We start from the raw sequence: 14,960 nt of genomic DNA, 5'->3' as shown, positions 1-14,960 counted from the left end.
GATTTAAACTTTGATATGTCATCCAGGCCACGGCAGTAAGGCAGCAGAGCTTTTCATAATCACCGGCTGCTGGCCAAACACGCTTCTTGTTCTTGTCCGGCTGGCTACTTTATTATACTAATTTTTGAAGAAAATTCTTTTAAACAACAGGTTGTAATTTGCTCGGCATGTACATTTAATGACCACTAGATTCCGCTTTATAAAGACATGAGCCTAGTGATTGACACCGTGGCCTCAGAAAAGCTCTATTTTTGGCAAGCTCCTTCAACTCCTTCCTGAACGCAGTTTTTTTGCGATCAGAGCTGCCACAGAGTCAGAAATACAGCCTCTGATTAATCAACTAGTCAGGAGCCCAGCCTCTGTTGGTAGACAGACTCAGCCCATCAACATGGAAACATGGATTAAAGTAACAATCAGTGTTAGCTTCATCATTATGGATTTATCATTTATCAAGTCCGCAGTACAGTGATGTGTGACAAAGCTTCTGAAAGGGATACAATCCCACCAGAGTACTCATGGTTAAACTGTACAACGGTTACTTCCTGAGCAAAAAAGAAAGCCCTAGATTTCACCGGGCACGCCTGCGTCATGTAGTGGGTATGACATGGCCGAGACACACCCACCTGGGCTGACCGCACCCATTCTAGACAATGCTAACGTTTCCACCAGCCACACAAAAGGTGTGTTTCAGCAGCCAAACACATTCAATTCTGATGGAAGCAAAGGAACGACATATTGCATCTGGTCAACTTTTGACACAATAAACAATCTGAGGACTTCAACAACATCAGGCAGGCACAACAGTGTTTTCTTGGTGGTGAGACAGACTTGCACAGACAGCTCACCCTCAGTGGTACAGTCAGGTGTCCTCTAGGCTAATGAAAAAAAAAAAAGTGACATTTAATCCGACATGATCAGAAATTAGGCCGCGGACTGTATCGCTGAAGCAGAGCTTTTCCTGCTGAACAATAAGTCCGTCTCACCAACCACATATATGATGCATTCACTTTCACAAACATGTGTATTTGTCCTGGGCACACAGAAGTACCGAGGCCTGCAGATATACAGAAGTTGTGCTAAGTGATAAACATCCTAACTTCAGCGTAAATTTATCATGTAAGTAGGCTAAAACACATAAGTAATTCACTAAATGAAATCCAATAGACAAACTCATTCAAATACGCTCAAAATTATGATCACTGTATATGATGGAAAAGTAGCATTAGAATATGCCAGAAGCAACCAAATGTGGGTTTTTACATTCCTCACACAGCCCAAGCTGGCTAACTCTAACTCTAACCCCAATGGCTGCCTAGTTCATATCTTTGTCAAAGGCAACACACGTAGACGACTTAGAAATATCCCAAACTTGAAGCCTTCAGAGATAAATACACTACGCGTGAAGAGTCTGGTCTCTCTAACCTTGATGCTGTGGTAACCACGCTGACTGAAAGCCCAGCGAGGCTAATAAATCTGTGACCGAAGGAGCCTGGTATAGCCTGTCTACATCGGAGTCCAAAGTCCTGTTGATAAAGACCAGCGGTCACACTGATAAGGTTAAAAGAAAATTCTCCAACACATGCTTCATTCTCAGATCACTATCGACAAAATGCTCCCTCTCACATACACACACACACACACACACACTTTGAGATGTTGTTATCCCAGATGCACCAAACAAACAATAAAGCACCCACAGAGAGGACTGAGGACTCTTACCTTGATGTCTGTGGGTAACTCCCTCTTTCCTAGATGCTGGCCCATGCTGCTGACAAAGACTGAAAGGAAACAGAGACAATGTGTTTAAACCAGGAGAAGTCTGTCACAGCATATAATGAGAGACTATGTACTCCGCCGCATCTAAGCAAAATGGGCAACCTCTTGAGTCAGTGTGTGAAACTGGAGCATCACACAGAGCGATGAAAACAATGTGCTTACTCTTTTATGGTTGATGATGAGAGCACTTCAGCTTCAGTATGCATCAAATCAAGGTCAGGACTGTGATTCTTGAAAATCTAATATTTTGAATGCATTTAGCATTTTTTAAAGCAACACAAAGTTGTGTGACATGAACATCTTTGGCTACCGTTTGTGTCCATTTGAACTGAACCACTGAACCTGTTCAATTCAGTTGGCATGAACTGTGGTGCATTTGCCATCTGAGTAAAGCTTGCCTGGTCTGGTGTGAACGCTGTCAACAGAATCCAGAATTCCAAACAATTAGTTTGTCTCATGAAAGCAAATGTGAACAAATAATATTTTTTCTTTAATAGAAGATCCATTTTTTATTTTTGCAAACACTGAAAAATGAATTAATCAATCTGCTGGCTGTGAAATGGTCTTGTAATTCATATTTGTACAACCAATGTATAAATGAATCAGTTGTTTCTCTGTGTGCCACCAGAAGCATTGAAGTTCTGCATGACCTGCTGTCAGTCACTTTATTTTTTCCGTCATGGCTCCTGATGATACACTGTTGATGCATGACGGTGAATATTCTGTCAGTCTGTATGACTTCATGTTACTCCTCTTTGTTTGTCAGTGTGTGCAGTGTGACACTATGTGGAGTTGAATGTTCACCGTGGTGACTGACCGCAGGTGATTTATCACTTTAGTGCTTCTCAAGGATTTATTTGTGTTCTTAAGAGCTAACAAAGTCCTAACTGATCATGAGCATTATAAGTATGATTAAACTGCAACTCGACTATCAAAAGCAGGTCACCTGCCAATCATGAGGTTGACGGTTCGATCTTTCACTTGGCCCAGATGTCGAGATGGTTGGGCTTTACAGCTCGGTGTCACGAAAGTGTGAGTATGTGAATGTGAAGTCAACTGTTTGGAAAACACTTTGGATAAAAATGTTACATAAACGTGCCGTTTAAGAACAGGACAAATGGGGCATTTCACTTACTGCCAAATACACATCACAGTGTTTAACTCCTTTTAACTTCCAGATATAGCAGGGAAAATTCTGATCTGAAGTGCTGACGTGCATACATGTCACCATGGCTACTTTGATTTTGCATGACTTGTAGGTCATCCACTGCTTATCCTGATTGGTTCTCACATGATTGCTTCCTGAGCAGTTCACAATCATCAGATGGATTTAATAGTAGATTAACTTTACCTTTAAACATTATACCGTATATTTGTACTTCCACAAAATCCTCTCCTAGTCTGGAGCTAGTCCGCTCTGAAACAGACCAAGACTCTCCTTTTTAGATTAAGTCTGTCTGGTTGTTTTGTCTGCACTGGATTTTGACTGACAGCTTTCACACCATCCCAAACAAATGAACCAATGCACCAGAGTTTGTTTAAATCGACCAAGCTGTTCAGGATGCTCTGAACATGTCTGAGCCCACACTCCCTCTCTGTCTGTACCTGCTGCTGTCTCCCGTGCCTTCATCCAGTCATTACATAAATACTTATGCAGATGGTTTGTTTTGCCTGGTGGTGCTACCACTGCTGCAAAACGCAGCCTGCCAGTGATTAGAAGCTGCTTCATTAGTGTTATCATCTTTGAATCTGATGATGATGAACCTTTTTTTTTTTTTTTTTAAACATGTCATTTTGCTGTGGGGTGCCGCAAATAAGTTTCAAGCTCACAGTTATGCTGCTGTGCCATATGAGTAAAGGAATGCCTGCTAAAGGAAAAAAGAAACAATGGGAGTGCTACTTCATTGTATAAAATGCTGCTCAATTACAGATGAGAATGATTTAAAAGACTTTATAAACATTCATCATCATAAATAAGGTCAGTGGTTCTAAAACGTCTTCACATTGAGGAACCTCAAACTGACACAAATTAGATCACAGATGCCAATTTTGGCCAAGGGCCCTCCAAAATTACACTTTTAGATGTTTTATTACAGGAAGTGCATGGAAGCCATCACCAGACATACTATTGTGTATCTCTAATGGATTATAGTGGTAATAAACTATGACCATTTCTGCTGGGGAGCCCCCACAAGGATCCCACTTTAAGAACCAATGTCTTAGGTAAGGGCCACAAACAGTGTGAATCTATAGCCTATTTCATGCAGCCTGTTCAAGGGTTGAGAGAGTTGCTCCCTTGTTCCGCCGTGTCGTTCACAGAACAGAGGGCGCTGTTGTTCTGGCTTAAGATAGAACAGCAGGATGGGACACATGCAGCTGCTCCTGCTAGCCTGTCACACCACGGCCATTTTGCTTCCAGAATGCATGCCATCCATAAAAAAAAAACACACTGGGGTGGCATATGCCACCATTGCAATGTTTCCTGGCTCACTTTAACAATTACTATGCTTTTGTTAGCACAAAACATGTAAAGCCTCATTCTCACTGGTCTGATATTACCAGGGGGCCTCATGTGATTTAGAGATTACCACCCTACAACAGGGTTTTGTGCTGGGCATTTGAACAGGATAAGCAATTTCTTTATTTTCTTTTAAAATGTCTTATCGACATGGCTATGATGTCAAAGGCATGAACGTGTACATCGATGTTTTAGAAGTGAACGGTCTGCTCCTCGGCACCTGCATTATTAATATACAGTTACAGTTCTTTTTCTTACTGTCCGCATGTGGTAGACGCATAAATGCACATTTGCTGCTCATTCAGTTCAAGTAACATATGCTTTGGGGCTGTATTTAAACGGTCTATCCGATATCGTCATGTTGGTGTTGTCCCTGGAACATCACAGTTGATGTTGCTCCAGTACTGTCACTCCAACTTAAGTAAACAGCATTGGAAACCACAACTGGAGCATGTCCTTATGGTTGAGTGGGCTTCTTGTAGGTCTCTCACTCAGGAGATCAGGGATCAAATCTTGCATGGTCTAGATTATTACTATGTTCACTGTAACTGTATACTGTTGCTATTTTTGCACTATGTTCACTCACTATTTTCCATGTATTTAGAGTTTTCTATTGCTGTTTGGTTAGGTTTAGCCAACAAATATACCTTGTAAGGATTAAGAAAATTTAAAATATACACTTTCATAACATTTAATATGCATCTGAAAGGATAACTTCTTCCATGTGCGTATATTTCCCACATGTCATTTTTCCCAAGTCTCTTAACTATAACATTACAACAAACTGATCAGTTTCAAAGATGCTCCTGGAGCGACATTAATTATGATATCCTCTGAACAGCGTCAACACAGCATGTTATGAGATTGTGCTTACTTTATCTTAATATGACAACCTTTTGTTGCTTGCTTTTAAATGTCAATCTAGCTGATGTCACAGCGCGACTGTATACTGCTGCTCAATATATAATGAGCTGTGATCACATTTCTTAATTGTTCAGTTACCTGACAAAGAGAAAACAGATGTGATAACATTAGTCCCATGTGAATTAGCATCTCTGTGATTTTGGGTTGTCTTTAATTGAACATATCCTGTGTTGGGTGAAATGTGGCAGGTAATTCACAGAGGAATCTTGACATATTATAGACATGGCAGAAATTAAGATCACAGACGTCCTCCGCATTTATTAAATGGCTTTTGTGTGCTGCAGCAACAACAGCGAACAGGTGTACTGCCAAATGCCCGGAAAGCACCAACCTGTCCTCAATGGTAAAACCCCTTAAGGGAAGGAGAGTACGGTCAGGAAGGCTCAGCTCTCTTCATATGGAAGAAATGAGAATTATCTGCAAAGTAACGATAGATGATTGCAAAGCTCACAAACAACATAAACCCAACCAAACATGTTTAGACTCATGTAAGTGCGAGAAATAAAAGTTTCTAACTGAAGAAAATAGGTGTTATTAAATCATAATCTTAAAGTTACAAGTGGAAAATGTGTAAAACTAAGTGCTTTTTTCAACAGAAGTGTTGAATATTGCATGAATCCAGATCGCAGCTTGCACCAAAAAGATTTTTTTTTTCCTCTGGAGGCACATTCTCCTTTACTTCTGAATAATCACAGCAAGCTTTTTTTTACGCTTTTAGGAGAGTACTGCAGCCACGAAAAACAGGCTTTTGTCATCTTTGGAGCCTTGTCCATTTCCTTTTCTGGCTTTTCTTCTCTTCAGAAACAATACATGAATACAACATGGCTGGGTCTGCTGTACTACACCACAGTTTGTGCTAAAAAATGTTGGCTCAGTCGTCTGACACTATGAGTGGATGCAGGGAAATCTCCATATGAAAGCAAACAATGTATAAAAATGATTTTAATTAATTCAAGAATTCAGTATGTGTCAGCGTCATTATTCAAATGTTAAATACACCGGGCACTTCACATTCCCTCTGCACTGGTCAATCAGTCCAACTGATTGAAAAATATGCAAATACATCCTTTGAACAATCACAATAAAAAAAATGTTCATGACTAAATCATGACTGCAAACTCATGATTACGAGAGAAGAGAAACACACTCACACAGAGATGACGTAACACCGTATTTACCTTATGCAACAGTCAAAATAGGTTAATTAAATCTAACACAGAGTATCCCCTGTGCCCAGATTGAATAAATTGAGAGGCTATTACATCCATTGTCCTCTGAAGAGGGAGCAATGTATTGCAAGTGTGATTAAAATGCAATCAGACTGAAAAAGTTTTTTAAAAATTTGTATATCGAAGTAAAACGGCTCAGGGTTCACAACTCTGCACCCGAAGGAAGACAATTTGCAACAAATTATACAGCATTGTTAAATAGGGTTGTAATGACACACCAAACTCACGATTTGGTTTGTATCACGATTTTTGACCCACGGTTCAATACAAACCTACATTTTATTTTTTTCTTAAACTAAGCATCTTATTTATGTAACATTTCAATAACTTCTGTATATGATACTCGTCTGATAGTATCAGAGGCAAAGTATTGGCAAACTGAACCACTGTGAATGGATGAGCCGGCCGCTCGTATGGAGGGCGTGTCTATCAAATGGTCCCCCACTCAACTTAATAAAGAGAAATGTGCCTCAAAGCAATGTTACAGAACCAAATTAAGGAGAACAAAGTAACTGTAACCGCTTTTGGCAACGAGGAAAAAAATACCGCAGCTGTCAGTGGAGAGGCATCTGTCCTCCTGTCTGTCCTCCTGCCTGTCCTACCAACTCCTCGTTTCATTTCTGCCCAAAAAACAGCGTCTGTCACCAGCAAAAAAATCACCAAGTGTTTATGATGAGAAAAAATCACCGTAACGGTCAGCCCTCCAGACTTCAGTGAACATTCCCCCAGAAAACAGCCCTCCAGAGTCAGAGTCAGATAGCAACCTCTTCACCGATGGCGATTATGTAATTATGTAATTTAGAGCAAAAAACGTAACTTTGTCAGTATCAAGGATGTTTGGTGGGTCAGGATCTCAACAGCATCCAACTTATCCAAGGGTTTAGATTGACAGGGGGATACACCTTGAAAACACACACACACGTCATCATCATGACGTGTATGTCTCTTGAGGAGCCGGCTTTCGGTGTGAATTACACAGCGATTCATCTTTACTTCAGCGGGTCTTCCCTCCGTGTGAACGACCAACAGTGGAGAATTGGCAAACCACCGCTGTGGTGTTAATGTGGTGTCTCTGTGTGAAAGGGAATACTTACAGCTCATAGGGCTGGATCTGGACTGGAAGTTGTGACGCAATTCTGCCTTCTCACACCACGAGACAGGTTCGTGGATCTCAGTGTCGTGATTTCAGTTTCGATAGGACTATCATTACAGCCCTACTGTTAAAAAACGATTAGAAATTCTCCCAAGCACTAAAAAGAAATGACAAAACTCTACAAACAAGAGTGAGTTTCTCTTCTGAAAATTAGTCTCATTATAAAATGATTAGGTACTGCACAATTTATCAAAACATTCAAATATGGCCAAGTGTGATGTCAGGAGAAGCTGCAATTTTTAGTAAATGTTAATGATGTGTGACAAAACATCATTTTAATGAAAAAGTGTAGATCTATAAAGAGACTCTGCCCTACAGCTCTTGTTCTCTAGATGTAAGAAAACATTCTTGTTTGGTAAAGACCCAAACAAATGTCAAAACTTTTGTCAGTATAAATGAAATCTCTGATGCAAAAATTCTAACTAATCGCCAATCATATTGTTCAGTCCTTGGACTTCAGTCAACTGAAGATGGTAGAGCGGATGATTATAGGAATACCAGAACCTGTACATCAATCAGCCACAACAGGTGAAGTGATTGACACTGATTATCTTGTTTTATACAACAGTTAGTTCTGACCATGTAATTTGGTTGGACAAGAGGCATTCCGTGAGTGCTGATATAGAGTGCAACTGCACTGGGACTTTTTACAGACATATCACTCTGCTGCACAAGCCTTCTAATTACCTTTAATTAACGTTACATCAGTTGCAAACTTGTCTTGGATTGTGGCAAACTTTGCACCGCAAAGACTGACATATTTCCACAAATTACATTTGATTCTATGCGGGACTCGAGGCGAGGGAGATCATGGCAGTGAGTGGGCATAGATGAGATGCTTTTGATTCATAGATACTGTGTCGCAGTCCGAACATAAAATACATGTCTAAACAAAAACTTGTTTCGCAGGTCTGAAAGCTCGCTAAAATTTACTGGAGACCATCTATGGAGAGCCGGAAACGATGGAGCAACGTGCTGTCTGATTGAGCTGTTAATTCATCAGAAACACACATCATGCCACCAAAGCAACTGTCGCTGGACTTATTTTAGTGGCTGCACAATAAATGGAAACATTCAGATAAATGTAAATGATACAAGTAGCGATAATGTGCAGACACAGTAGCGGTCTGTAGGAAATGTTTATGTGTTGCCTGGCAACAGCCTAGTCTCCCTTCCAGTTACGGAAGTATTTGTGTTGGCGGAGCCAAATAAATGATTAATTATATAAACAAATCTTAATTGCTTGTGGTTTACTACTGTTAACTAATAAAATGCACTTGTAGAACTGTTGTATAAAAGCAATATCACACTCGTGGTCGTGTGGTTGTACTGTTGTACTGTTGTACTGCTGTCATTATCTGCGGCCTCGTGCCTACGACCTAATCACACCAGTGCTGTTATACAGTACAACTGCACTCCCTCTTGTGTGATATGTTGCTTAAATAATGCAATGTTCTCCTGGGATAACTTTGGGTCCTGGCATTCATGTGAATACCATTTAACATGCTCCACCCATCCAAAAACTGATGTACGCCACGTAAACAACCTCCTAGCACAACACAGCACACACACCCAATGGCAGTGCCCGCCTAGTAGGACAATGTGCCCTGCCACGCCACAAAAGCTGCTCAGAACTGACCCAAGGAACGTGACAAAGAGTACAAGACATTGATCAGATCCACAATTTCCACATATCCCGATCTGACAAGCATGTCTGGCCACCAAAACATTTTCAAATACAGCATTCATTCTCCTTTTAGCTCTCTATATCTGACTTTTTAGCACCTAAATTCTCCACTATGATCACTAGCTAGTTCACTCTGGCTGCTTGCTGGTGTTGGGTATATAAATATCATAGAATGGGTGAGGCTTTAAAAGTGAATAAAACCAGTAGAATCGCTGGGAGGGATGACAGTGAATAATACAGTGAGTAAAGAGTAAATGACTGGCAGCTGTCTAGTATAACTAGCTATCCAGATATCCATGCATATGCCAAAACTCCCAGCTAAATGACAGAACCAGCTAACAGCTGCTCAGTCAAGCAGGGCAGCGTGTGTCAGAATGTGGAGAGCACCACTACAGTTATAGTGGTAATGTTGGGGACATGTTGTGCTTTCCCAAGCAAACACTTTGAACTCTCTGAGCCACAGTCAACATTCTATTGTCATAAATTTAATTTACAAGGGGAAGTGAGATGTTTACTGATCCCCTGGGCCGGCAAATCTGGTATGACAGAATTTTTGTATCCTGGGACATCTGCTTCACACGAGTTAGTGTTTCCAGCTGCTGGACTAAATGCAGTGCTTGAATCACTCCAATCACGCAGGATATGTTAAATATCTTATAGACCAATAACAGTGAGCTCTGCTTGGAGATCAATGGAACAGCTATTTGTTGCTAAGAATGTATTTAGATTATGTACTATGTGTCCTACCATAGAATGAAGTCTGGAAATCATGCATGAGTGAGCAAAAAACTGAAAGAGGCTAAACATCTCATAGATCAGAAGGGAACTGCGCTTACACTAGAGGCAGTAACTCTCATATTACACATCTGATCCAGTGGAAATGAAAGAATATTGATTAGTGAAACTTTAAATAAGCTTATTCTTTTGCAAAGTTGAGCTTATACCGACAACAGAATCGGGAAGACTTTAAACGAAAACGACCAGACTCACACAAACCTGTCAAGCATCAAATAAAGCCAACACAGTTAGACTGAAAGAGGGTATTAAGAATAAGACTGGGTACAGCTTTGATTCTTGACAGTAAGCCTTTTCTGATCCTGTCAGCGTATTACATGGATAAAAAAGAGGCTGTGTGTGTGTGTGCGCGCGTGTGTGTATACTGTATGTGTGTGTTCGAGTGTCTTTATATTTCAAATTTGCAGGGTGAGGTCACATTTGAAATGTTTTGAAATTTCTTTCACATCCCTAGAGATATTAGACACCAAACTTAGGAAAGAAGACAGACCCCACAGACCAGTTATACCTAACGTAGCCAGAATTATAGAGAACAGCATGCTGGCTTTTTGTGCAGTTTTCCACATAGAAGTGGCTTTTTATAGCACACTTTTATATAACACACATATCTGCACTCAGCCAAAACTCCACTCTACAACCAGCCATGAGATTTGCCACACAAGCTTGTGACTTTTTAAAAATAAATTGGCATCTCCAAACAAATTGTTTTTGAAGGGCTTTAAGCTGCTTAGCTGCTGAGGGAAACACTGATACCACAAAACCTCACAACTTCCTTTAAATTGCATTTGTGAACTCAAGAGAAGCAGCTGAATTATTTCTGAGTGTGCTGGTGCAACAAAGGGACACAATCACGTTGCCTGTGGCTTGCGCTTTCAGTTTAGCATAAAACTGATATGGACTCCAATGTTTGTTGGACATGGGGAGACGTCGCAGGCATTCTGTGAAACTGAATGTGAGGCCTCACAGCCAGTTTCAATATTACACAATCAAAGCTGCGATCCTGCGAGGACTTGCAAGAAAAGACTGTTGCATAATAGCTTGTGTGTGTGTGTCAGAGAGAGAGAGAGAGAGAGAGGCACAGAGGGGGGTTGATACAAGGCCAGCAATTACAACTCAGCAGCAGTGCTCTACACATGTATCCAAAATAACCATTTTTCTTTTATACTTTATATATTTTACCTGTAATATAGAAAAGTGAAGGAAGGTATTGTGAGGCAGTGCGGGAGAAAGCCGCATTCAACTGCCCCTTTTGATTTTAACCTCATGTAAATTGTTGTTAATTGGCAGGTATGTCTGAGCACATCTGTGCAAACAATCCTGTTTGCCTTTTTCAGATAAATTATTAGGATGGAAAAAGCTCTTATAATAATGTGGATGCGTGCAAGCCAGCACCTGGAAGAATCCATTACCACTCAAAGCAGACTCTGCAGTACGTACGAGCAATTATCTGTGTGTCTGAGCTGGAAATACCTGAGGCCATTTCACATCCACATCATATGCTATAGTTTTTTTCATGACTTCAACACAGATTAGTAGGGGGCTCATCGGCTAGAACCCCCCCCCACCAGCTGTCATCTAAATAAACCTTTGCTGTATGTCTTCCATTTGCAGCCCTATCTTGTCGCCTTTCTAACTATTTCAGGTATCAATTTTACACTTGAACAGTTGAACAGAGATCATCAAAAAGAGATTTTTGTAGAAACAGAGATATTTTGAAGAACAGCTAGAGGAATCGTATTGAAAGTCTTGCCTCTTGGGAATTTGGTTCAGGTAACATTTCAGCAAATGGAAAAAAAAGACAATCCCTTTTTTCATCAGTCAGAACAGATGAGCTGCTGCTGTTTTTTTGACACTGTCTATAGGCCTGTGAAGATGAAAGGGATATTACCTTGCTGCAACATAAATCTCAACGTCAGGATCACATGAGCTTTTCTATAATGCTTCCAAAGGAAAAAATAGATTACTCTGCAACAAGCACTGCAATAAAACCCCTGGGAACAGTCAGAACAATACCTTACTTGCTTTATCAACCTGCACTGAGAATGTTTCTGCTTTCATTTTGGAGAAACAATTACGACAGTGCTGAGGATTTCACACCACGGGTAATGTGCTGTCTGAGTGATACTTCCTCAAGCAAAGGGGTCAGCGGGCATGAAACCGACTTTTTCAAGACTATGACTCACAGAAACCTGGATGCGAAGAGCCAAGTAAACATTGTGGTGAGCTGTCTTTTATGGCATGTTCACGTTCTCACTCTACACTACAGGCACTTTCCCACAAAGGCAAAAAGAAAAAAACAAATACTCTTTTGGGAATGTGAACGTCATGGTGGTGATATTTTGTTCTTTTGGGATTTAAGGGTTTTGAGGGTCAGTGCATCCACTTAGACGAGGGTCACCAGAGTGTCAAACACAGAGGACAAGAAGCAGAAAAAGCATTGTGGATAGTCCAAGTTGTATAATATCATTGCAGATTTATACATCCCGTCCAGTGATCAACCTAAAAATTTACTGATATCATTATGGAGTTCAAATATAAGCAAGTGTCATGCGGTTTAGTGTAGTCTACGTGGCTACTTTCTAGATCTGTTACAGCAAACTGCAGCCACAAGAGTGGTAGTTTCCTGCTCTCTAGACTGAAATCATGCCGATCTGAGAGAGACTTGCTTCTAAAAACTATACGTATAGACATGTACAATAACCCCTGCATGTATATTTGATCAGATAAGGAGCTTACATAACGCTGCACAACTTGCTGACAAACCCATTTCTCAGTCTACCACTGCAGCAATAAGTGGCTGGAACACATGTACGTCTGTCTGCCGTTGCCTGGTTCCTTTGTTTCGATTTAAGTTTGCTCTTGTGCACGCGAGACAACAGCTTCTTTTAACCCTCTGGCCGGCCCTCGGCGACTGCACCATGTTCCACTCAAGCAGGAGTCAATTACGTAATAAAAACAGGCCATGCGTTTATGTGTGTTTAGAGAAGGAGAGGATGCACTAGAGAGCATGATGGTGAGATGAGAAATACTGATGGTGTGTTACACACTGTATCTATCAGCAAAAACACTTTACTCTGGACAAGAGATCTGAAGTCAGAGGTCAACATCTGTCCCCAAGAGAAAGCATCTGCTTGTATAGTGATGAGTTTAAGCTGCAGGAAGCCTGACATCCAGCCTGCTGGTTTTGAGTAAGGGTGGGGCGATGCCTTTGGAAGTGGCATATGATGATGTCCACAGTCAAACAATGCAACAGAAGATAATATCTCACCATCTAGTCACTGCCACTCTTGACGGCAAACTCTGACTGTCTCATCCAGCCTAGAAAGCTCTAGCTCCTGTCACAGCTGAGAGGAGCAGTCAGATCAGCTGTCACATCCCTTCCGGGCACATCCCGGTACCGGATTTATAAGTGTCTTTTGTCTCTGCACCACATGTCCATAACTTAGTTGTGTTCAGCCTCTGGAACATGAAACAAAGTAAGCAGGCTAGCTATACTGAGGAAGTTAAGCTAAGAAAACACAAGCACAAATTCAAACTGAATGACTTAGAGAAACACATTGATCTTCAGAAAAGAAACACCACTGCCACCAGTGTAGCCTGTTGTCTTGGGTTCACCTAACTGGCTAGGTTTCATCAGAAAATAATAAACAGGACAGGGAGACATGGTGCATTGACCAGCAACGATGTTCTTTTTATTTTCTTGCCAACTTGTTGCAAACAGCCAACAAATCCTGCCTTACCGCAACTCTGAGGGATACACTACTGTTTTTGCACTGTCTCTGCAATTGCATTGCCCATCAGTCCAACTCTAGTTCAAGTCTTCTCACTTCCATTGTCTTTCCTCCTCTTTCAGCCTCTACTCATTTGTAAGGCAGAGCTAGTTCACGTCATGTTTGACAAATCTATGAAGATGTGGAAAAGCTGTACTTGGTTAGTAAAGTTTGGAGAATGGTATCTTTATATCCAAAGCAAAAACAAGAGAAAAAAATCATTAGGGATTAATGTTATGATCTTTATCTGCTTTAATGTCACTTATTATCGTTAGCATGTCCAGCTAACTAGCTTATGGCCTAAAACTTTAACTAACTAGCTCACTATCAAGCTTTGTTTCCAAGGCCAGAGAGCACATTTACAAATTCATACATTTGTGGGGTTACAGCTTACATTAAAAAGAAGCCTGGTCAGAGCTTGCAAACCCACTGTCAGGTATTTCCCCATTGTGGGAAAATAGGAATCTACTGAGTTAGGAAAAGATGGGGATAAAAAGGCTCAGCAGGGATTCAGACCAATGAAGAGCTGGCATGTTCTAGAGATATGAAAAGACGATGAAATATGTTTCAGGGAGCACCGGCTGAGGAACAGATTTTTCTTATCAAACAACTTTCATATTCAGCATTGTACTGGTTTACAGTAAAAGTTTAGCCACTTCACACAAACAACTCTGCACTGGTTTGCCGAAGTTTGCTCTATACGTTGCCACCAACAGACTAGCCCCATACAAGTGAATGTAAGGGCTGCACTTTCTTACACACGGGAAGCTTGTATGAAATAAGTCAGCTGGTTAGCCAGTTACTGCTTTCCAGCCAACTCATGGAGCTAACATTAACATTAACTTAATTAGTCAGCTATACTGAATGGCATCCACCAGCAACTGTGGTCATTTTGAAATAAGAAGCCATCTTTAGTCTAATTTTCTTTAAAATCAAGGACCCTTTGGTTCAAATATTACAAAGAATTTTGTCATGCAAGAGAACAGAAAGCTTGTCATAAGTAGCCAACGCTGATGTTTTCGACAGCCGTTATGTTTAGTGCTTAGTTTTTTGGAAGAATCTGCAATTTTTGGCACATCAGCCAATCAGAAAATGCTTTTCTGATGTC

The 14,960-nt window shown here is 40.8% G+C and overlaps 1 protein-coding gene across 1 annotated transcript in view; it reads right to left on the bottom strand.

Annotated features, from left to right (window-relative positions):
• Positions 1-14,960, bottom strand: part of LOC119005693 — an 80,380-nt gene that overhangs the window by 39,224 nt on the left and 26,196 nt on the right. Inside the window, exon 3 of the mRNA XM_037073554.1 lies at positions 1,720-1,778. Coding sequence (XP_036929449.1) covers positions 1,720-1,778 — 59 coding nt within the window. The remainder of the gene's footprint in view (positions 1-1,719; positions 1,779-14,960) is intronic.

Source organism: Acanthopagrus latus, chromosome 17 (genome assembly GCF_904848185.1).
Source record: "Acanthopagrus latus isolate v.2019 chromosome 17, fAcaLat1.1, whole genome shotgun sequence".
Classification (NCBI taxonomy): domain Eukaryota; kingdom Metazoa; phylum Chordata; class Actinopteri; order Spariformes; family Sparidae; genus Acanthopagrus; species Acanthopagrus latus.
This window is presented reverse-complemented; position numbering and strand designations above follow the sequence as displayed.